The following is a 25,224-nucleotide window of genomic DNA, read 5'->3' on the forward strand; positions in this document are numbered from 1 at the left end:
GCAGAAGTCGTCGTGTTTAACGTGATTACTGGGCTTGATGGGAAACCCGAGCCGGGCTGTAGACGTTAACTGGAACGGAAAGGTGAACACAGAGGGCGTGGAGACAAACGCACAGCGGCCCACACACAGCAGCTACGCCAGTAGCCAGCAGGCTCTTGAACATCTGTCATACCTGCCTGCTTCAATCCCATCACACACACACACACACACACACACACCCTGTGAAGGGTTGTGACGGCTCAACATCGAGCCACAAGCAGAGAAACACATGTTCCTCTCTAGTTCACTTTCCACACAAACAGAAATGACCACCGTCTCTCTTCTGTTTCACTTCACATCAACCTCATCTTTCCCCTCCATGTTTCTTCCTCCCTTCCCTCTCACACATCACACCTCTGTCCAAATGTTTCACGTCGTATTTTATTTATTAGATTTTGCCTGGCTCGCTTTAATTTGAAGGTAAGAAGTATTAAAGTTCAGACTTCATGTTCAGAAGGAGACATCTGCTAAAAAACCAAAAACAAAGTGAACCAACTGCTCTGAGATTTGAGACTGAAGTTTTGCACCTGCAAAGGGAAGTTTGAGAAAGCAGCGAAATATCAAAACCGGAGGCTGGGACAATAAAGTATGTGTTAAATACTGTGGAAATTAATCTCACCGTCTTCATTTAGAGGTTAAAATAAGTTCTCAAATGTCAAAAAAGTGAGGCCACAATAAGCAAGAAATCTCTTTTTTGTCTCTCTACCATAAACTGGATGGAAAAAGTCTTCAGTCTGGTGTTTTGGTCTAAACTTGCCAACTTTTTGAAGGACAATTTTATTTACAAACTTCAAATTAACAATATTATTGTTCACCGCAATAAATTCAGGGTCAAAATTTATTATAGTGACTGTTCTGTCTGTATACTTTGGACTACTTTTATAAATAAGCAAAGAAAAAAAGTGGCATGAACAAATGCAGCATTTACTCCTGCGCATGTTAGATGAAAAATTAAAAAGTCACGTTGTTGCAAAATAATGGCCCTTTCAGAAAACTTTAGTGGTTCTCACGGGAAATGTTTTCTTCAATATACAAAAACAAAAGGTCACGCTAAAAGATGTGAACAGAGCAGGAAAGACAAAAGATACTAAAGATGCTTCAGTATCTTTACTAAAGCCTCTGATTTCATAATCAGAGGAACAAAAATAAATGCAAGATTAAAGGGAGTTTAGTTGGAAAGAATGAAACTATGAAAAACTGATATGGGTGTAAAATAACATAAATTATTTTATGTTTTCTGATAACCTTGCTTGAAACATATAATAAAAGTGATCTTTGCAAAGGTCAATGCAAAAAAAGGAGATATTAGTCCTAGTTTATTAAATAAATAAGGCAAAGATGGGATGGAGTGTCATTCTGATGCTAATAAAACATTTTATCAGTGCTGAAGTGTTTTTTCATCTTCTTTCCTGGAATTAGATCAAGAACCAAACAAACATTAAGAAAATGTTTACAGCACTGTGACTGGTTGTTGATCTGCTCGTCATCCAGCCCCTACTTCTTGTTGACTTGGTGAGATGAAAAAAATGGTATCATGGCTGCAGAACCACGAAGTACTGGTGCAAAGAACCACCAGGACCTGATGAGCACTGAAACTGGATCACTTATTCAGTTTACAGAAACGTTGTCACAGGTACTAGAGCTTGTTTCTTAACTGACTACAGATAATGAAGAGGTTCCACTCATCAGTAACAACAGAGCAAAGCGTCTTCTTTGTAACACTGCATTCTCACTGGTAAGAGGGAACAGGAAGTTCACCGTGCACAAATAAAAGCAAAGCCCTCATTCATCAAACTTTGCACTAAAACCATCCAGCCGCACTTTAAAGTTTGTGAAACTCAACTGACCAACAGAGGGGAGGAGAGAAACACTAAATGAACCAAGAGGATGGAAAGATGGGGAACAAAGAGAGGAATCAGAGAATGACACAGAAGAACAAAGAAACCAAGAAGAAATAATAAAAACAGGTGGAGATAAACACAAAAAATTTCAAATATGTTAAAAGAAAAACATGGAAATGAAGCTAATTGTCTGGTAGCAGCAGAAGTAGCACCAGGATTGGTGATGGCAGCTAACAGCTGAGTTACGCAGCTCCCCGCTAAGTCCCCCAACACACACACACGCACACACACACACACCTAGACACACGCACGCACACCCCGACACACACACACACACACACACACGCACAAGCACGCACGCACACACGTGCACGCACACACGATTGCAGACACACACACACGCACACGCACACACGCACGCACACACACACACACCTACACACACACACACGCACACGCAGACACACACACACACGAGGCCCCCGTCAGGCCGTCACAGACCTGATGGGCTGCCACTTAATCAAATGAACTGTCACTTGTTGTGCCCTCACTCCCCCACTGGGACCCTCAGTATCGGCCATGATTGCCCCCAACTAACCTCCAACTGCCTCTCCTCCTCCTCCAACCGAAGCTCTCAGCTCTCCTCCATCTCTGAGGCTTCACAATTATCATCAGCTGTGATTCATTCCTGAGGGGACAGCTTCATTCTTCTTGTTATTGTCCCACTCATCCCGTCACATCGCTCAGATGTCGGTCCAATCAATCACTCCCGGTCCAAAGATCACAAAACAGCTGAGAAAACAAACCAGCAAAGCCGTGGAAGTCGTCTCCGCTCACCTGCACATTTGGTCCTGGTTATCAGCGGCGGCCCCGGCGGCCCGGTCCCCCCTTCGCCCGGTCTGGACAGCAGAACCTTGATCTCATACTCCACGTCTGGGTCCAGATGCCATAACTTGTAGGTGGGAGCGTCAACCACGTGGGTCTCAGCCCAGTTTCCCGTAGTGGTGCGGTACTCCACCTCCTTCAGGATGATCGGCCCATCTCCGATGATGCTGTTGGCGTTGGGCTTGATCCACAGGTAGGTGGCGCCGACGGCGAGGAGCTCAGGGGGAGCGATGGGAGTGGGCGGGGCTGGAAAGTACAAGCAACAGAAGATAAACATGAATGGGCCTGAACTGTGTTGTTTTAGAGTGTTTTCATCCTAAAAGGTGGAAACTCCCACTGGCTCAGGTTAATACAAGAAATAAGATTAGCTACCATACATACGCAAATGATGCACAGCTCTACTTTACAAGGTGACTCTGAACACATCTAAGCTCTGAAGGATGCTTAGAGCAGATAAATGTGCACATGTGTCATAACTTTCTCCAAATGAACAGAAACAAAACTGAAGTTATTGTCTTTGGAACGATCTAGAGTCAACAGCTTCAGTTATTACAGCTGGGAACTAAAGATCAGACGGAAATCCCAGTGTGGGACTCTGACCTGAGCCTTCAGGGTCACATAAAGACAGTTACAAAGTCGGCTTTCTGCTTCCTGAAGAGCATTTCCGGGCTTAAAGGACTTAATGTGTTGCAGCATCCAGAAAACTGCAAAACAGCCGAAAGACTGAGTTCCTTTATATCAAGGATTGAAAACCCCTGTTTAGTTACCTTTGACTTATAAAAACATTGATCAACATTGATAATTTTTACAAAGGCATTAGACAAAATGTAATGGTTGGAGTTAAAACGTCAGATTATTTTATGATGTAAAACACTTTTAATTAAGCTATATATAAAAACCTGACTTCACACTTGATAGCTCAGGTGATTTGGGTCGATTGGGAAACAAAGTTGCAATGTTTGTTGCATTTTCCAGCTGTTGCTCTTTCTGTGTGTCAAAAAATCAGTCTTTGAAATTTCTGTTCCCCTCCTCGCCTATGGGGGCGCTGCACAAAGAACCTCTTCAGAAAACAACACAAAAAAAAATGGAGTGGCTTTAAAGAAGCCTCTCCATTTTTGCTTTGTAAAAAACAAAAAGTTGTAGGATTTCTCTTTTATCTTTGGCTAAAGACCACAAGTATTTTATCCAGCTAGCACTATGTTGGCATATTTGTTTTGGCTGTATTTACCCAGAATCCCCTGCTCTACAGTCCGCTTCCTGCTCCAGCTAGCTTGGCTTTTTTGATTTACATCAGCATTCGGTTGATAATTCAAACTTCTCCAAACAAACCAAACTTTCTAGGCAAACAAACTGGAGTCTGATTGAAGTGGACCAAACAGGCCTGGTGTGAATGTAGCCTTAGCTCTCTCGCTGGTTCAACATGTCTGGATCAAATGTTGGCTCATTAACGGGCCTCTGCAGCACATTGACATGCTGAGGCGGCAGCTACTTCCCGGGTGTTGGACCAGGGAGAGAGCTAAAGCATGAAGGAGGCCGGCCCTTGAGGACTGACTTTGGAAACCCCTGCTGTAATGTGATTAACTGAGCTCATCGTCACAGAATTATTTAATATATTTAAGCCCAATCAATGTTGCTGAAGTATGCAATACTTGAACTGATTAATTAATTTTGCAAAGCCCACCCTCCCCTTCTTTTCCTGTCCTTTTACTCTCAAGTTCTTCAGAGTCATTTTCAAAAATGAACCTAAGATGTGAAAATGCTCAGGCTCAAGAGAGTCTATAACCCAAATTAGCTTCTGCAAATCCAAATAGTCAGAAAAACCTTAAACTTTACATCATTTCTCTTTCTGTCAACAATCCATCCATTGAAATCAGGTTGAAGAGCCAACATTTCCTAAAACAAAATCAAAACTATAACATCTCCAGATATTTTGTGTGGTTTCTAAGCCATTCAACTCACTATTTTGTCTTGCCAGTGAGTCCTTGGTTTTCTCCCAATGGCAGGAAAACACCTTGGAGGAATCCTGAATGGATGCATGTTCCTCCCTCATCAACGCAGAGGAGAAGTGCCTGAACCCTAAACCAAATGTCTGCAACCTGCAGATCCAGGAGTGGCTCTTTAAAACGTCTCCAAACGTTCTTGGTTCTTTAGCTATAACTGTTTTATACCAACAAACATAGATTTCAGCGGTTTTTTTACTTTACTTTTGACATTAAAACAGCGGCATGGTTCTAAAAGCTGTACATTTTTTAGCTATTTGTCAGTTTATATCTTATAGCACTGAAACTTTAGATCTACTAACGCTACAGCATTACACCAGCACAGTATTCAGTGGAAGCTAATGCTAAACAGCTAATTTAAATTAAAATTGTATCGGCCATTGAAAGGCTTCAAGCCTCAAGCACCAATTTAATTTTGACATTATAATTCAGATGATCTATAATCATACTCATGTCTTCTTCTCTACTGGCCGTGTTCTACTTTTTTCCTGTATGTTTCTTGTTTGAAATAATAATTTTAAAAAAAAGAGAACGGGAGGAGAGGAAACGTCTTCACCCACTTCAAAATAAGAGCACGAATATTAGCAGTTGATAACTAAAACTTTAGCACATATTTCAAACTTTATTCAACTGAAAGGTTACAAAAAAGCCAGATAAACGAGTGCTTTAGGATTCCTCTGGACAAATAGAGGAAGCTAAGTGTGCTAAACATTGTCAGAGTTAGCAAAACGCCAAATAAAAAAAAGTAGATCCACTATCAGTGCTTTTATGGACACTGCAGTACACATTTATCAACGAGTATCATTTAAGGTTTTACGTAGCTGATTGTAAAGTTTGCAGACAATCGGGTGAGACGAAGCAGATTCTCCTGGCCTCTGCTAACAGCTGCCTTTTTGACGATACTTAAATGTAGATGGAGGTTGTTTAACAGCGAGAAATGCAATCAGTTCATCAGTTATGCTGCAGCTGACGATCCTATAATTACAATTTAAAGAAATGACTCAAACTGCCTCTAAGTTTAGGATATTTTCTTTCATACAAAAGCTTAGATTTTTATTAAAGCAACTACGTTTTGAAGCATTCAGCTTCCGTAAGATTAGAAAACCAGCGCAAAGTATTCCAACACAACATAGAGAAAATAAAAACAGCTTATAGACAACGATGAAAAAGACGTGTGCGAATCGGCCAAAGACTGTTTACAAGCCAAGCAGAAACATTTACCTCCAACAAACAGGCGAAGCTGCGGCGGCGGCGTAGTGACATAAATCTGAAAGCGGCTCAGTTAAAGAGCAGCAGGAGCAGATGGAAACAATGACAAGGAAATTAATTGGACTTTTCCCGTTAGTCATCAGACTGCCTGCGCCTGCGAAGCACAGCGCTCATCAGCGTGATGGACGGTAATTACCACGGACAGCTCCGGCTCGTCTGCGGCCCTGAGACCAAAACCTCGGACACCGATCGTCACGAGAGTCGGGAACACAAAGGAGCCTTTTAATTCCTCAAATGTTAATAAACTATAAGAGTTAGGCATCTTTAGCGGCTCTGAGCTGAACAAAGGTTTCCATACAGATCAAAATCTTTTCACTTTCAACACCTAAACGTGTTTTTAGAAGAAATGTTGAGATGCAACTACACCGGAATGCATCTCCTTAAACAAGAGCATCCAGCACTTTTCTTCAAATTAGGACATTTTTAATATTGTTTTCTCTAAAAAAGTTTGCATTTCACCTGCAAAGAATAACGTTCCTCCTCCTCCTCCTCCTCCTCCTCCTCCTCCTGCTGCTGCTGCAGTCTTAAAACCAAAGTCCCGGTTTTACTCAGAAAGTTTCTTTGTGTTGCTTCCCTCAAGGCTGCATTAGCATATGTATGACGGCTGCAGGACTGATGAATCAGCTGTCAGTCGGTGCACGCTCATACATCTCAACTATGTGGAAGCAGATTGTGCGTACGGCCATGGCTCCAGACATCAGGCATCTCTTTATCCACCGCTCTAATCTGACGATGCCATTCAGCAGCAGCATGAATCACCAGTTTGGGGCTTTTTATGATCGATTCAAGCGGTTCTTTTTTTCTGAAAAGAATAACTAGCAGAATGACAACAGAAGACATAAGTTGGAAAGTACTGATCTCTCTGATTCACACATGGTCAGGATCGCTAATACTGGATCACGTAATGAAACGAAACTGAAGTCATTATCTTTGGACCTAAACAGAAACTTCAGAGCTTCAGTAGTTACAGCTGGAAACCAGAGATCAGGCCTGACATCTGGGTGTACTGATGGACTCGGACTGAACCTTCAGAGCCACATAAAGACAGTTACAAAGTCGGCCTTCTATCACCTGAAGAACGTTTCTAGGATTAAAGGAGTAACGTCACAGCGTCACTGCGAGATCTAGAGAAACTCATCCGTGTTTTTAACTTCAGCTGCATTGATTACTCAACAGTATGTAAATCAATGATCCAGCTGCAGCTGATCCAGAACGCTGCTGCTGGCGTTCTGACTACAACCAGGAAGTCAGAGCACACCTGTCCTTCCACTGAGAGAAGAGACTTTAAAAAACTGCTGGTAGTTTATAAATCACTGAACGAATTAAAGATCTGCTGCTGCTGGATCACCTTTCCAGACCTCTCTGGTCTTCTGGTTCTGGTTTAGATCCAGAACCAGAACCAAACATGGAGAAGCAGCATTCAGCTTCTGTGCACCACAAATCTGGAACAAATTTCCAGAAAACTGTAAAACAGCCGAAACCCTGAGTTCCTTTAAACCTAGATTAAAACCCCACCTGGTTAGAGTCGCTTTGAATCATTGATCAACATTTTGACGTGTAATGACGGCACATGGCAAATTGTAAAGTTTCAGTTATTGATTTTAGCGTTTTTATGATGTAAAGCACTTTGACCCGTCTTGTTGAATCAATAAACTTGATTGATTGATTGATTGATCTACTTTTAAACATACATTAGGATAGCTGTTTCTAAATGAGTGAGGGACATGCAACTAAATATTAGTAGGGATGAATTTATTATTATTATTATTATGTCTGTGTGTTTTGCGTCTGCATGGATTAGAGAAAATCTCCAATAAATGCAAACCTGTGAACCCACTGGTTGTTTAAAAACAACATTAATTCAAGAGGTTTTGTATAACAATCTTGCAGGAGCAGGAACTTTCAGTGTAAACGGTTCCCGTTAAAGCTTTCACAGCCTTACGAGTTTTCTTGGAAACGTGTAGTAAAAAGGATATAAAAATAGGAATAATGATTTCAAAGTTCTGTGAAGCATTCTGCAACAAAGGCATCAGTTTTCAGTAACACTGAGGTTTTTCTGCTATTTTATTTTCAAGTGGATACATCTTTTTTTCATAAAGAGTGCTTCACAAATGGAGTGAAAATCTGAGGGCTGCATGACAGGCAGAAGAAGGATCACTAAATGTTCATTTTTACATCTGGATGTTTCTCATTACTGCTCGCAAGATCGACTACGAGTTAACGCTTTAAGCTTTTCAGAAAAAAAGGCAAAAAAATTTAAACATTTAAAGCAGCCAACTAATCGTTTCTCTGAGAGATTCAACTCTTCATTAACATCATTTATTCTCAACAACCTCTCCTGATGTTGCTCTGCAGGAGGAAGGAGAAATTCACTCAATCACTTCCTCCCTCTGCCTGTTTTCCTCCTCCATCTCGCCGCCTCCAGCTCGCCTACCGCAGCGTTACAGAGGCCACCCAGAGGGACGCAACCTGGCACCCAGAGTCACATGACAGGAAACACACACCATGTTTCCATGTTTCTGCAACGTACACTGTGGAACAGCTGAAATCATACATAGCAAATGTTTAGAGAAGCTCAGAAATTAATGTCAACAGTCAATATATACAGTTTGCATCCGTTAATTCAAGATTATTTGTGTAACAAGACAGCTTAAAGTCCTTTATATCATAAAAACAGGCACATTTTATGAAACAAACGTTACATTCTGTCGACTGACATCATCAAAATCATCAATCGAGTCTTAGATGTTGGTTGTGTTTAATTCACTGTGCATAAAGATGCATCATGCAGATCTTCTACATACAGATCTGGAAAAAACACAGAGCCCACTGAACCGAGCCCCATGAAAACCTCCTGGTTACTCCACCAAACACTGACCTCTGAACTCTTCCTGAGTTAAAACATTACTGTAGTCGTTTCTAAATGAGTATGAACTTGTTTTCTTTGCATTATTTGAGATCTGAAAGCGCTGCATCCTTTTTTGTTATTTTGACCATTTCTCACTGTCTGCAAGTAAAAACTAAATTTTAGTTTGGAATTTCAAAGACATGTTGTCAGTAGTTCATAGAATAAAAGAACAACATTCATTTTACTCAACCGTATAAATATATAAAGAGTAAAACCAGAGAAACTGATCATTCTAAGAGTTTTTCCAGGGCTGTATGTTGAGCCAGCTCTGCACTGGGCAGCTGCTGAAACTTTTCACCTCGAGCTGCTGATGATCCAGCACTGATCTCACAAACAGTTTTCAGTATCTGACGCCTTAATAATGCAAAGCTTTGATCACCGCATGTCTTTTCTCAAGGTAATCACCGCAAATGGAAATAATATCAAGCACATCCGTTCCTCTCTTAGGCTGTTAAAATGAAGTTGATTCGTTTAATAAATTAGTTTTTGAAACATTTAGGTTTTAAAAACTAATCTAATGTGAAAACAGCTTCCACCGGCACACCAACGTGGATAATTGGATGTGTGGTGCATAAAATGCACAAACAAGTATTTCCATCTGCACAAAGAGCTGCTTTCCTCAGAGCATGGGCACAAAACTGGTAAAGATGCACTGATTGCTAATCAACAACAACTGGCCCTCACGCAGAGCCGCTAATGAACAGTGGGAGAGGAGACAATAGAGAGATGAAGGATTGTGGAGAGAAAGTGTGAATACTGCAAGAAATGCAGACACATGGCCAACTTGGGAGAAGAAAACATAAAAAACAGTTAGGGAAAAGAAGTTTGAAGCTAAATGAAGACTGAACTGCATGTAGGTGAAAAGATTTGACTTTAAATTTGGTAAAAGATGAAAAGTTCAATGTCAATTTTAGTAGTTAAAACACCAAATATATCTTAATTTTGCTTGAATGCTCAACAGGAGCGTGCCAAGCAGTGTTGCAGTTTGGATTATCAGCTTCCAAAGCTGCATTATCTTTGGAATATTTTGCATTTGCTCTACAAAATCTGCAAATAAGACAATTTTCTGCAAATAATTTGGAGTCAGGCTCCACCGGAAATATTTTTTAATATAGCATGTTAAGCAGTATAGTTTCCAAAGGTACACTTTCTGAAGGTACTATCTGGTGATTTAAAAAAATAAAAAGTAAAGTTTTTTTGTTGTTTTTTTTAGGAAAACCTATAAAAACGTAACAGCGAATAGGCAGCAGTCAACTACATCAGCTGAAGCATTCTGGTAAACGTAAGAATCCCAGAATGCTTTATTTCTGATCCAAGGCTGGAAGGCATCAGTTTACACTGAGTTTTTTTTTTTTTTTTTTACAAACCTGGAAATCATGGAAACCAGTCGGAGCCTTTAGATCTGCAATCAAAGCAGCCGATAAAATGAAATATTTAATTTTATCCCAGAATCTGATTTCAGCTACATTTAAACTCCGCAGACATGTGACAGCTGTGCTCATGCAGGACCTGCACAGCCGTCAGTACAAACATGAGCTGGAGCCTCATAAAAAGGTTTCATCCTGGGAGCTTATTGTCTGATGAAACATTGGCCTCTCGAAACTGATCGGTGTTACTGCCCACAGAGGGAACAAAGTATCTGCATTAGCTTTTTTTACTGCGCCGCATTACGACCCCAGTGAGATACTTGAAGATGTTGCATAGTGTCAAGAAAAATAAATTTCTCTAATAAAAGTCCTGCACATTATCTCGCAGAGGAAGCCCTTACCTTACACTGCGTGTGTGCACTACAGGTCAATTTCAGTTCTTTATTGGCATATTTTTAATGTTTTTTACTCCTGATAAACGTGTGATGTTAAAATGTATTTCTGTGCACTCTTTTCCTACTATGTTGGAAGTATTTTACGAATTCTTTTGCCCATCTTCGCTCTAACCTTGGATTTCTAAACCCTTTGGGATAAAAACTAAATAAACATGAAATTCCCCTGGACCTGATGAACTATCCGTTATGAATTATGAAGGTTATAATGAAGGAATGGGGTGATATGGGTCAAGTTTACAGGCAAACTTGTTTTCTACAATGGAGTGTTTCTGTTGAACCTGTCGGAGCACAAATTGATAAATATTTTTTTCTGTTATTCTCCAAGTTGATCAAACTTTGGCCCTGATGCCATTCAATTCAATCTATTTATACAGAGACAAATTACAACAAATATAGTCTAAACAGAAGCAGAAAAGCTGTTTCTTCTTTAAAATTCACTCCGTCTCCATCAATCAGATGAGGACATGAACTGCAGCTGTCCTAAGTTTAGTTTATACCGCCAACAACCTGCAATAAGTTATTTTCATACCATATTTCAGTGATGATTAGCAATGCATTAATCAGGAAATTATCAAATTCTGTATTTTTTCCCCCTGAAACCTGCAAAGCACTTAGGAGAAAACGCTCATATTGTCAGTATTTTTCTTTAATTGAGTAGTACACACATTTTCTGTAACGGTGCGCAGAGGGGTTATTTGTTTGTAAAAAGCGGATGCGGATGCATTTTGCTCAGATAAATGCTGCTGAGCTACAGGCCACGCCCCCTGTGGACTGGTTCTGCAATGCTAGCTGCATGTTGTGAAAGCACACACAGCCATGTGACATCAGAGTCTGTAAAAGGAGACTGCTGTTCGCAGAACTACGACGTGGAAATTCAGAAGATAAAGGGAGGATTAAACATGTACTTAAAGAAGCCGAATTTAATTTATTTGGACGATTAATTGACATTTATGTAAATGTGCCAGAATTAGCCAAACTGATATTTTTCATCTGTTGGCCCTGGACAGTGCTCAGTTTGCTCTGTTGTCCTGTTTACTCAAATGTTTTTGAGTGAAAAAATAAAAAATAAAGTTCCTTTCTACTTTTTACCAAAACACCAGCCTTGTCCAAGCACTAGAACAAAATATGAGAAATTAAAAAGTAGGAAATGAGCCTCTAGATTCTTTCCAGCTTGTACTGAAATCATGGCAGATCCACTTTAATTTGCAGGATAAAGTTTTGTTTGCAAGACATTTTAGTTTTTTGGTACAATAATCAATAAAGACTAAAGCCTAATATTAAAAAATGCTGATACTCTGATACACATGATAAACCCTCGAGATAAACCCAGTGAGACCAGAAGAGAAAGTCTGTGGTAACGTTAAAGGAGGGTCAGTGATTTGACCCCAGTAGAGAGTGACATGTTTCAGAAAGAACATGAAAATCCCCTGAGGAACATCCACCGCCTGCAGGAACTTTGACTGACCTGCTTCCTTTTGGACACAAACTCCAACCACAAGGCTGCGCTTTAGCTGTTTTCCCCCAAATATTTCTGCTGCTTTTATATTTTCAAGCTGTGCTGAATTCTAATTGAAAAACAGAAAAACGTTAAAGTGTTTGCAGATGTGAGGGGAATAAAACGACAGCAGATATGGTAGACAGGATCTCACGTGAGGTGGCGGAAAAATGGAAAACTCAGCTGCAGTGAAAACTATTCTGGTCCCAAAATTTACTTACTTTTCTCACGTTTTTAATATGAAGCACAAAACTAATGATAGTTCACGGAGGGAGAAGAACGGAAGAAATGCTGAATCTTTAACCATTTTAGCTGCAATTTTAAAGTAACTTCAACATGATTTAGAGTAAAAGCAACAAATCTGCACAAAAGATTTTTAATATAAGAACTTAGACATTTTTTACATTTGTTATATTAGGGAATTTTAATTACTTAAAACAGGGTTTTTTCAGAAAAAGTGGACTGTTGCTTATTTGTTACTCAGCATTCACAGGTTCAACTATTCACAAATTTTCTGTTGAGCATAATTCAAAATTATTTTACAAAAATCTTGATTATTTGCTAATTTTTTGACAAATCATAAAGATGTTAAAAATAAGTTGCAGCCTGACAAGCTAACACACCTAGCATTTTCAAAGTAGCCAATCAGGAGGCACCATTTCCTGTCCTTGGCTCTGATTGGCTGTATATTTGACGTTTGAACGTTTAGGCAGTTATAACCATTTTGGAGGAAGGTCTCAAGTGTTGGCAGATTTCAGCTGTTTGCATGAAGTTGTAGACCTAAATTTATGCAAATATTACCGTCTGTTGCACATTAAACTTTTTTAAACAAAACAAATAATACGCTGGTCCACTCCATTGCAGCGCTGAAATCTGATCGTATTTACAACTGAGTTTCTAGATGATTGAATAGTCTGGAGGGACATCTTTACATTTTAAAATGGTTCGAGCAGATCCGATAAAGGCTGCACATGCTTCCATTTCAAACCCATTTTTAAAGCAAACATAAAAAGAAAATATATTAAATTTGTATTATTTGAAGGTTCAAGTTACGCCAGGTTGTGATTTTGAGGCTTGGTGTCCATTAGTTTAACATTTAGAAGCCTTTTGATCTGTGTGTTAAACTTCTCCTCCATGCTTTGATGCAGCAAACTAAAAAAAAAATCTCCTGACGTTATAGAGGCAACCATGATTGGCAATGATGTGAACACATTTGAAAAGCAGAATCTGGCAGCTACTTTCCAGTTTAAATGGTGGTAAAGCTACAGAATTGCATGAAATTAGTAGCAAAATCAGCCTACAGTCAAACCTTCCACCCACCCTAATGCTATTTATTTTAAATTAAGAAAAGGAGTGAGAGACTTTTCATAGTAATTAACATTTTCTGCGAGAAAGAAACTGATTTGAGCTAATTCCCTGCAGAATACGTTACACTATCTCCCATAATATCTACACTGCAGCCGTCAAAGTGTCTTGAAGCAGGAAATAAACCTCCACCTGCTTGCTTTCTCTGAGCCACGGAGGATAAAAGAGTCAGAAATGTCAAGCCAGTCCAGCGGCTGAGAGCTTCAGGGGAAAATGAAACACCAACAGTAAGAAAAAGCTGAAAAGAGACACTGATCCTCTTACTGTCACTTCAGTTTTTTCCACTTCCTAATAAAATGACAGTCTGAAACATGAGGAAACAGGAGATTTGTAGTGGACACGTCCCCCTCGCTCTAATTCGAAGCTCTTCGTTTCATTTCTGGCATTTATATCCGCATGAGCATCTAATGTGCGAGCAGATTGGAGTTCAACAAGCTGCAGACAGAAACTGCTGATGGGATTTGAGCTGTCAGCTTTGGCTTCATGATTTATCTGGTTGTCCTCTGAATTCTCTGCTTTCTGTCATCGAGGAAGAGGTTTAAACATGAGGTCTTAACTCCATCTTTCATATTTTCGTCCTCTGCTTCCTTTGGCCTCCTGTTTTAAACATTGAGTTTGTCTTTTTGTTGCGTCATGTGCTCCCCTGTCTTTCTGCTCCTCTTCTCCGTTTCTCCCTCCACCCCTTACACACCTATCTCTCTTCTTCATCTCTGCCTTATTCCCTCCTTATCTCACCTGTCAACCCTCCCACACCTGTTCATGCATTACTTACACTTCGCTTCAGAAATTCTCTGTGAAGTGTCCGCCTTCCTTGACCTCCACATCTGTATAAAGAGGCTGATGCACATGAAAGTGCATTGGACATGAAATGGCAACAACATGACAAACTACCCAACATGCACAAGTCAACCCTCACACACACACACACACACACACACACACACACACACACACACACCCTACGGCAAGCCCAGAGGACCTGCTTAAAGAGACAGGCACTCCCACTTTCATACACAACCTAATGAATATGAATTCAGAAACGTTTTCTCATCAAATGGATGCAACATAATTACATTCCCGTAATTCCTCCAGGAGAAACAATAAGGCATTTAAGCAAACGTAATTGTTGACTTGAATAAACTTCCAGAAATCTGCAAAACAGCTGAAACAATGAGTTCCTTTAAATGAAGATCAAAGTCCACCTGATTAGAGCTGCTTTAGAATGAAACAGACCAAAGTTTTAATATTTAATGATGATTTTGAAGTCAAAATGTAATTTAAACTGAGTATATTTGTTGGGATTTTCTAGTAAACTGTTCCAGACATTATTTAAAGTTATACATTTGGGGGGGAAAGAGTTGTTGTCCTTGTTCAGATTACTGATGGGCTGTACTACAACATCTTTCACCATGTTTATGTTGACATGCTTTACTCTTATTCTTTATCACAGTACTGTCCACTACACTCAGAGTAAAAAGTAAAGACTGTAACTAATAACCTCAAAATATACATAAAGGTCTGATAAATAAATAGACTAAACAAAATAAATAAACTACAGAAAAAGTTTGACATTTTCACTTAAATTTAACAAGCTTCCTGCAGGTATGAGAATTGAAAACCTTTCACAGAAAAGCAGACAGTTTTCTTTTTAAAACCCGTATTTAAAAAAAGCTTTGTCTTTTTTACGTGTTGACAGAGAAACAGACAACCCGTTGAAAGAGGAGCTTGTTTTTCTGTGAATGTCTGACATCTCTTTTGTGTTTCTTTCAAACATCTGACATCTCATTTTGGTATAAAACTCCTCACTTGGAAGTCCAGCGTATTCCAGGCAGCTATTGTTGTAAATTGGAGGTTGTGTTGTGTTCACACCCAGTGGGAGCTCAGAGCGTCACTGGGTTTCCAGGAGTCTGACACATACAGCAGAAGCTGTCCACTCTCCTATTGATTTCCTTATCAGGAACAGACACACAGACGATGTTGGGAATGAGCTCTGGGGCAACAAAAAGCTCCACGGACACACACACAGCCTGACATTAACACACGCTCTGGTGCTGCTGCTGGGTCTAATTCTTGGACTAAAATCAGCTTTATGACGACCCAGGGAGACTTAGAAAAATGTGGCACAATTCCTGGGGAACTCGCACACACTCCAACATATTCACTGTGAGGTATCAACGGGCCACTGGCTGACAGAGGCTCTCCTGGATCTCTGCTTCGCCCCACTGAGTCTTATCTATGATAGACAGAACACACACACACACACGCACAGATGTCAAAATGCCCATACAAGATGCAGCACACACTCAAATACAGCCGACCTTCAATCTCTGCAGGGCTGCTGCACCTCGGCTCTCTGCATGTGGACACAGTGCAATCTGTAGGCCCTTAAAATTCACATGAATCATCTCATTTATGGCCACAGCCACATCTAAAGGTGACTATGATGCCTCCTTGAACAGGGTAAGATCTATGGTCTGTACAAAACATTACATGTTTTACATAAAATCGTAAAACATGTAATGTTTGAGCTGTTTTAGGGTCTCCTGTCACTTTAAATCCAAATAATTGGCAACAGGGAGCCCCTGCTGATTGGTGATGCTATATTCTAAAGGTTTTTGAAATGGCTCCCTTTCCAGACACCAAAAAATATTAACTTATTGCCTAAAAACGGCTTTTTTTAAGTGTTTGAGTTGTTTTTAGAACAACAGCTGACTCACCACCAGAGGGCGTGTGTCTGAGTGAGAGGGTTTTATATCCAGACATGGGCAGTTTAGTTAAATATCTGTCTGGTTTATGGCTATAAAGAAATGATGGCACTGGGGAAATGATTCTTGCCCATTTTGATTGATGGATTGAACTTCCTCCTTCCTTTTCTGCTGTTTGGTTCTGCTCTGCACCCATAGCTGCTTTTATATAACAAAAGAACACGAAACCTTGTCAATATTGTGCATATGCCGAAAAAACACAATTTTGCAATTGCGGTGTTTCCATTAAATAAGAAACGTAATAAGAAAACACACTTTACAAACACAAGTCATTAAAAAAAACATGCTGCGCCATCTTCCACCTACCACTTCCTGTTGTCTTTATTCATCATTCCCACCAGTAGTAACAGCTGGTTGTCGATCACATCACTTGTGTGAAATTTTGATCAATTAAAAAAAAAAAACACCTCATACTAGTGTAAAAAACGTTAAAGTATAAAACATCAATAGGCATGTATCCTTTATTTTTCGTAATTCCAATTTGTGCAATTCTATGGTCAACGGAAACTGAGCTACTGAAGCCTCTTTTTCCACGCTTTTGTGAATTGGGATCATAGTTCAGGTGTTATTTTAGCTTTTGAGATGCTAATCAGCTGATCCCAGTGGTAAAAACAATACCTTGTTGCCACGGTTACGTAAAATTTCTTCCAGGTGCAAAACCAGAAGCCAGAGGGAATAATTGTCCAAACGAGCAACGCCTCAAACCAAACAATATACGAACAAACGTCTAGAGAAACATGCTAGCTCTGCATAAAAGATGTATCAACATCACTTCCCTTTTTCATCACTTACTCCAAGGATTGTTGTCATGTAACTATGGTGTTTTGTGAAAATCATGGGTGAAAAGGTGCATTTTCTAAAAAAGACATTCACCCAACAGATGCTAGTTTGTCTCCAAATCTAAAAAAGTAGCATCATGTGCTGAGCTGGTCAACAGGGCTGGGTTATGGAGGCTTTCCATGCATGAACGAACGCGTATGGGACAGAGACGTACAGAGCGTACAGGCGGGGCGCCGTAATATGAGCAGCATCTCTCTCCAGATTCCCCCGTCACACCTGACTGAGCAACAGTAATTAACCCTGATTTCACTTAGCAGACACACACACACACACACACATATAAAACTCATCACGACACCTTACACATGACAACACAAAGTCATGCATGTATAGTACCCACACCAAACAAATGAAGCTGCACTAAAGCAAATCAACAACACAGGAGTGACAAGAATGAGGGAAAAGGGACAAAAAGTCAAAGTGGAAATGAAGGATGATGACACATTTATGCAAATTGGAGGAGGGTGTTTTCATGCGTGTGTTTTCATTTTCCCTTTCCTCTTTTGTTCGCTGCGTTGGCATCGGTTAATCCCCTGGCAAGAAGCATGGCCGACAACACCTGAGCTTCACCCACCCACACACACAGAGCAACACAATGAACACACACTCTTTATGGGATGCGTTCAGGGCGCTGAGCTTCAGATGCTCTCGTGAGTCGATAGTGTGATTCTGCAAACAGATGGTAATGACAGTTCTGTCCCTGGACGACCGTCGAATCAGAGTGGCGGCGCTAACACACGAAATAACACACGCAGTCCAACTTTTCTGACTCTCTGCAGGCTAAAACATCCTTCACAACAAATAGAGTTAACAGCGTAATTCCAATCAGAGAGACATTTACTTTACATAATATTTCCTGTCTTTAATTACTCTACCTCAGGATGTGATCTGATTTAATTTACATTCTGAGTTAGGCTGTGTAAAGTTTGCCTGTAGCCATCAGACTTTACAGCACAAAGTCTGATGGGTGTGCTGTGGTGGTGCAGGGGGTAAACACGACCCATATATGGAGGACTTAGTCCTTGACGCAGCTGTCACAGGTTCGATTCCCGGCCTTGGTGACCTTTGCTGCATGTCTTCCCCCTTCTCTTCACCCACTTTTTTGTCAATTAACTATCAAATAAAGGCCACTAGAGTCAATAAACTCCGAGTGTCTTTAATATATATACTTCTATGTTTATACATATCTATATATGTGATTGGATGTGCAGTCAGAGGCAGGAGTGGTGGGATGGTGATGTGATGCACTGACACAGATAATATCCCACCATTGTTTACGTCCTGATTTACAGCATCTGGCTTCTTCTGGTGCAGAATTATGATGGACGTCTCACATCAACGACATGAAAGCTGGATAAAATCAACACGCCTAATCAGACTGCAGATGCTTTGAAAACAATCAGATATAATATTCAGCTACACATGTGAAAGTGGGACAAATCTATTTTGTTTTTTAGGTGAAAAGATCAGAATCGTCCATTCAGACTGCTGTGAAAAAAGTCGGATTTGGGTCACATTCGCCTGCTGTGTGAACGTCACCTAATCTTTAACTCCCTTTACAGATTCAAATTACTTCCAACCAGAAGAAACGTGTTGGTAAAGCTAGTTAACAATTTAACCTGATATACACCTGAAAGAGGCATGAATAGTTTTGGGATTGAATATTGTGCTTCTAATGTAATTAAAATAACTTATTTGTGGTTCAATGTAAAGATTTCCAACATTAAAAGTCAAACTTGTTTTTCAGGAGTTATTTGCCACAGTCCTTCTGGTGAACTAAAGTGCTGCTCATCTTTCACAATAATAAAAAAGGTGCATTTGTGTGTAAGCTGAGGCCAAAATAGTTATTTTTATAAACATCTAAAATGTTTGGATCTTCTTCACAGTTTGAGTGAAAACCGGATCAAAAACATTCGGAGGAGCGAGAACAGAGAGGACTCATTGTGGGTTCCCACTTTCTGGAAATCTTTTCAGTATTCCGTCCTCAGCTCCCTCGCAGCTCTAATGGGCCGCAGCCAAACATGCACACACCGACACAAACAACCAGGGCTTGTTTCACACTTCCAGCAGAAACAGTCCCACTTTGCTGCATACATAGTAATGAAGTGTGTGGATCTCTGTTTCACCCCCAACCTCTGCGGTCACATTTACGTACCTTTAACAATCAAGTCGGCGTAGTTGGAAACTCCGGATCCGCCATCGGATCGGATGACGCAGCGGTAGCGGCTGGTGCTGCGCTGCGACGTGTCACCGACGCTCACCGTCGCAGAGAAGCGGCGGTGGTTGACCACCCTGGTCACCATCAGCGCCGTGTCTTTACCGTTCCACTGCTGGAAGATGGGAAATCACACTTGTTGTTGTGGGTGTTCCACCTGTTTTCCATGATAATGTGTTATTATTAACTGGATTTACAGTGCAACTGTTTATATTTGGTAAAATAACTGCTGTTCCATCAACTGCTGTATGGTTTTACCAAAGCAATCCATGAATTTACAGAATATGTGCATCATGAAATGAAAACAAAGACTCTGTATTTATGCCTGGAAAAAAAATAGAATCCATTTTCTCTGAGGAAGTCAACCTGAAAACTAAAAAAATACCACTTTCTGCATGCAATCTGCAGATTAAATCTATCAACTGCAATCCTGATGGACCATTCAGGAAAATATGCTTTTCCCCCAGCAGAGCCTGAGCTGGGAGAGTTAACACTCCCAGTTCCACATGTCATTTCTTCACCCTGCAGTAATCTCCTGGGTTTTGTGTTTTGCTGCAACAATAATGCAAACCTGCACATGAATGTAGACTGAAATTAATACATTGCCATGATGACACGCAGCATGAACATGTTGACAAACACGAGTAAGAAATGTCACTGGTGCAGAAATGGAATCACCGGTGCAAAACAGAACAAGGTTTAGTTTAATCAGTTCACAAAATGGATTTCAGAGACCTGGAGGTTTTACATGAAACTGATTTTATGTAGTTTGTATAAATCTAATGAGAAAGAACTGAACAATATCACATTTGAATTAAAAGGGACTGAACTAAAATAGTAGAATAACTGAGTCAACTTCCAATCTACAAAACGTAGAAGAGCTTGGATAAATTAGTGCTGCAGGTTGGTTAAGATTAAATTATTAGCCTGTAGAAAACCAGAGTGAATTACAACATAGACACGTTGTAAGGTGAGATCACAAACGCAAAATCCCCCAAAAACTGCTGGCTGGTGATGACAACCATTGGTTTTAGCCATCAAGTTGTCAACATAATGCGATAAATCTTAAATGTACGCGTGATATATAAAAGAAAAAGGGACGCTAATGAATGTCAACAGTATTAGCAACCAGCTATTAAGGTCTATGGCTTCACATGAAAAGTAAAAAAATAAAAAATATTGAAGGAGAAGGAACTCGGTCAGTTATGCTAGCTTGACTTTGACAATCCCACCATGTAGATGTGCTGTAGGATTCTGACAGATGATCAGCTGAGCAGGTGTTTCAGTTAGCTAATCAATCACAGCTATTTTCAGATAATTGCTTATTAATAACCGTAAAACAACGATCAAGTCTGAAAACATGAAACTGTAACAGACTGAATGTTCTGTTGTTTGTGTTGGAAACATTTGATTCTCTTCTTGGTGTTGCAACCTGATATGTCAGTGGCGCTGTTGTCAGGCAGTTGCTATAGCAACGGGTCTGTGTGTAGCATACAATACAAGAAAAGAACCTGAGTGGTTTTGAGTAATTCTTCAACGGTTTTTCCGCTTTGTTTTCACTTTTTGTGGCGCGCTGCGCTAAATTAATAATACCTACAACTCCAGGTGTCATTTCGTCAACAGAACTGATCTACTGTGGCAGCACGGTACGTAAAAGAATCATCCCTTCGGTATTTGTGTGCATGTGTGAAATTTCCAGATGTAAACAATAACATGCCACGCGTCTATAAATAGTCATTTTTATCTCTCCATAAAAGCTCCGCCTGGTCTGGCGTTCGGTTTCGGTTGTGGTTTGGCCTGGAGGAGGAACCACAGCCCTCTTGTTCTTCCTCTTCTGATGTTAACGTTTTACTTTCATGAACATTAAAAATCTTCTTACTTCTGTTCTTGTTTGTTCTGGCTTGTTTTCCTCTCCACTGTCGCTGCGTGCTTGATGTGAGAGTTAACGACACAATCCAAGCGATTCTCTTCTGTCGCTACTTTTTAATAATTAACTGAGCATACTGTACTGTTTGCTAACTAGAATCAATTGGAATATACGTGTGATTGAATTGAAACTGAGTCAATAGGATGTTATGATGCGGTACAAACCTGCAGCCAGAGTTTATCGTGCTGAGACCATTTCCCTCCAGCAGTGCACTGGAACGTGGCATTCTGCCCCACGTTCACCTCCACATTCTGCAGCCGCAGGAAATGAGGAGCTTTACCTGCAACACGACAACAACACACAAACAATATGAACAAAATCAATAACTGAATACAAATGCGCATTATGCGCAAATTAATTCCAAGCTGAAATAAAATACATATGAAAATCGAGAAACTCGCCTGATTTAGATTGTTAAAGTCTCAATTTTAGATCAAACTGCTTGGTTTTAGTAAAATATTAGATATTTTACTAAGTTTAAATAGACTTAAATAAGTTAGAGAGGGTTCACATTGAACTCTAACTGGTTACATCCAGAAAGAAACGTTTAATTCAGTTCGACTTTGACCTAAGACACCATTAAACTCTCCTGTTTGTGCCACAATGACTTGCTGATTTGGGTAAACGGGGAAACGATGCTCCAGCATAACCTTTGCTGCACGTTGTCTGATAAAACAAAAACAAACCATCATCCTCCTTCCACTTCCGGTCGTCTTCTTTGTTGTTTTCATCAGTAATAACATCCGGCTGTTGACCGTGTGACGCGAAAGAAGTGTTTCCATTGCAGTTTTTCAAAATAAAACAACTTTAATACAGCTGAAAAACCAACTCATCCGAGTGCAAAACCTTTTTATGGGAAAACACGTTTTTTTCCAAATGGGCGTGTTTCCATTCAGAGAATTCATTTTTGAAATTTCAATTTGAGCAATTTCATGGTACACAGCTAGTGTTTGTGTAAACAGTAGGACTAAAAGACATTTATAATGCAAGACAGCGGGATGTTATTGCAATCAGAAGCGAGGCGTGGCGATGAGAGACGAGTGCAGGCAGGCTGACATTGTGGTGACTTTGGTCTGGTATTGAGAGCCGTCTGCCTGCGACTGGTTAATTTCATTTGACTGTCTGTAGAAGTAGATAAACCCAACTGAGTGTGGAGCCATCACTCATTTCATAATAATTTGCTTTGGCACTAATGACAAGGACTTACACATGAAGGTTGCTCCGTCAAAGCTGTTGTAATTCATCTTTCTCCATGACATTTCATCATATTGGTGTTTCTGCTGGTTTTTGTGCATTATAATAATTCAGATAGGTAAGAGCAGTTCAGACTTTCACATTCTGAAATCAACACTGTTGTTTAGAAATGTTTTTATGAACATAAGAGGGAATTTAAGCAGCCAGGGAATAGTAAGTTGGTGATTTTTACAGCACAGAGTTTTGTGGAGCAAAGTGTTTCTGTCAGATTTGAGTGATGAAGACCCTGAGTTTGGACCTTCTTCTGCTTCTCTGCAATCTGTCTGCAGAGAACCAGACACTATCTGTGTGTGTGTATGCGTGTGTGTGTGTGTGTGTGTGTGTGTGTGTGTGTGTGTGTGTGTGTGTGTGTGTGTGTGTGTGTGTGTGTGTGTGTGTGTGCGTGTGTGTGTGTGTGTGTGTGTGTGTGTGTGTGCGTGTGTGTGCAGGACAGCAATAAAACAGATGATGCTCAGCAGGGCTACAGTTTGCAGGGTCAAACCGAGTCTCTCTCACTTACGGCAAGGATGAGCGAGAACTCGTATGTCATCGATGGCGATGAAACCAGGGTGGCCTTGGACCGAAACCGCCTCGAATATTACCTGAGAGTCAAAACACAGAAGAGAGAGAGGAAGGAGAAAAAAAATAAATTAAAGAGATCCAGATATAAAAACTTTTTTTCCCTTCACAGGCTGCTGCGTCTCGACATCGCTGTGAAGAAGCTCATATGGGAAGCCCAGGGGAATTTTCCACCAAAAGTCAGCAACTATTCCTCTTTTCACTTCATCACTTCTGTCTCTATCCGTATGCCAGCCACATATGCTGTCACTTCTCCGCTTTTCTCCCTTCTTATTTTCTCCTCATCCATCTTCCATCACTCATTGCCCCCCTGTTTTTCCCTCATCTGTTTTTTTCCCTTTCTGAAGCTGTCGCTTTGTGTTGTTCTTCATTTCTTTACCCCACACATGCACTTAAAAAAGACCTGAACACAGACTGAGGGTGACATGAAGTCAGCCGGGTGGCTGGGAGGCCATGAACTCCACCAACATAAACATGAATATACTGTCAAACCGCGTCCAAACGGAGACAGGATACTCTGAAGAGTGAGATCGCTTTTTCTCAAACACATTTGTATCAAAAACACAAATATTTCTTCTTAAAGTAAAACATGAGAATGCTGCTTGGTAAGTTTATTGGCCAATCATGATTCCATCTTAAATTTAAGCACTGTAAAAACGCAAAACCGTGCCAGGTAAAAATCTGACTTTAATCATCTGAAATTTAAAAAATGTGAATTCTGAGGAAAAAAGTTATCCATCCATCCATCCATCCATTTTCTTTCACCCTTGTCCCTCAGTGGGGTCAGGAGGGGTGCTGGTGCCCATCTTCAGCTAACGTTCCGGGCGAGAGGCGGGGTCACCCTGGACAGGTCGCCAGTCTGTCGCAGGGCAACACAGAGACACACAACCATCCACACACACTCACACCTAGGGGCAATTTAGACAGACCAATTAACTTGACAGTCATGTTTTTGGACTGTGGGAGGAAACCGGAGTACCTGGAGAAAACCCACCATGCACAGGGAGAACATGGAGACTCCATGCAGAAAGACCGGGGCCGGGAATCGAACCCAGAACCTTCTTGCTGCAAGGCAGCAGCTCTACCAACTGCACCACTGTGCAGCCCGAAAAAAAAAAAAAAAAGTTATGATTAAAGTAAAAAAGTATATATACCTTTCTGATTTAGTTTCTAGTGCAAATATCTTAGCAGACCTAAAATAAGACAAAATAACTTTTCAGTAACTTTTCAGTAAGTTATACCAGCTTGTTTAGAGTCAATAATTCCCCTTAATATTGATTTAAAAAGGTCCAATCAGATTGGTTACATTTGTTCAATGTTATAAGTGAAAAAATCTGGAGAACTAATACTTTTAAAATCAATATTAATGAATTATCATCTTAGAAGAAGCTCCTATACTTGTCTAAAAGTTTCTAGTAAGTTGCTTTTTACTGTTGATTCAACTTGAAACTAAATCATTCGTGGTTTATTTTAGTTTTCTACTCATCTTAAATAATTTCACCTTTTTGTATAAGTGAAAAGTAATTATACCACCATAGGTTTTGCATAAAACCACTTTGTTGCACTTGGTGCTCTGAACTTTTAGCTGATAGTCGGTGTAGAAAAGGGAAGTGTCATCTCTCCCTGGGAGGTCACAGATAATTAGGGAGGAAAGGATAAAGAAGCCTTTAATTCTCTTTAGCTCCTATAAAGTCTTATATCTATGGTGCTTTTATCCACTCAGGTCATTACCTAAAGCAAAAGGTACTGTAGTGTTACTTCACGGCAGCACAGAGCTGTATTATATACTGCTGCACCTTTAATAGACCAATAAACAAGGAAACACAGCAAGACTGGAGGTCGTTAAACGAACAGTTCAGTTACAGAACTCACCGCAATACGTGACTCTAAACGGTAAGCAGTGACTCTTTATAGTAGCTAAAATATAAGTTTCCACCTCTGCATTTTATCTCTGTACCAGAGAAACAGTCAGGCTGTCTAAAATAATTCACATCTTTATTAAAACTTTAAAATGAACTCCATCTCTGGGTGTTATGGAGTC

At 40.2% G+C, this 25,224-nt stretch overlaps 1 protein-coding gene across 6 annotated transcripts in view; it reads right to left on the reverse strand.

Moving 5' to 3' along the window:
- ptprt (protein tyrosine phosphatase receptor type T) overlaps positions 1-25,224 on the reverse strand; it is a 311,147-nt gene that overhangs the window by 205,688 nt on the left and 80,235 nt on the right. For all 6 annotated transcript variants that reach the window (XM_081606784.1, XM_017304835.2, XM_008408309.3 and 3 more), the window contains exons 5-8: positions 23,125-23,206; positions 21,536-21,651; positions 19,385-19,559; positions 2,718-3,011 (exon numbers count right to left, since the gene is read on the reverse strand). In XM_081606784.1, the coding sequence (XP_081462910.1) occupies positions 2,718-3,011; positions 19,385-19,559; positions 21,536-21,651; positions 23,125-23,206 (667 nt within the window). The remainder of the gene's footprint in view (positions 1-2,717; positions 3,012-19,384; positions 19,560-21,535; positions 21,652-23,124; positions 23,207-25,224) is intronic.

The sequence above is a fragment of the Poecilia reticulata genome, chromosome 5 (assembly GCF_904066995.2).
Source record: "Poecilia reticulata chromosome 5, P_reticulata-male-v2, whole genome shotgun sequence".
NCBI lineage: Eukaryota > Metazoa > Chordata > Actinopteri > Cyprinodontiformes > Poeciliidae > Poecilia > Poecilia reticulata.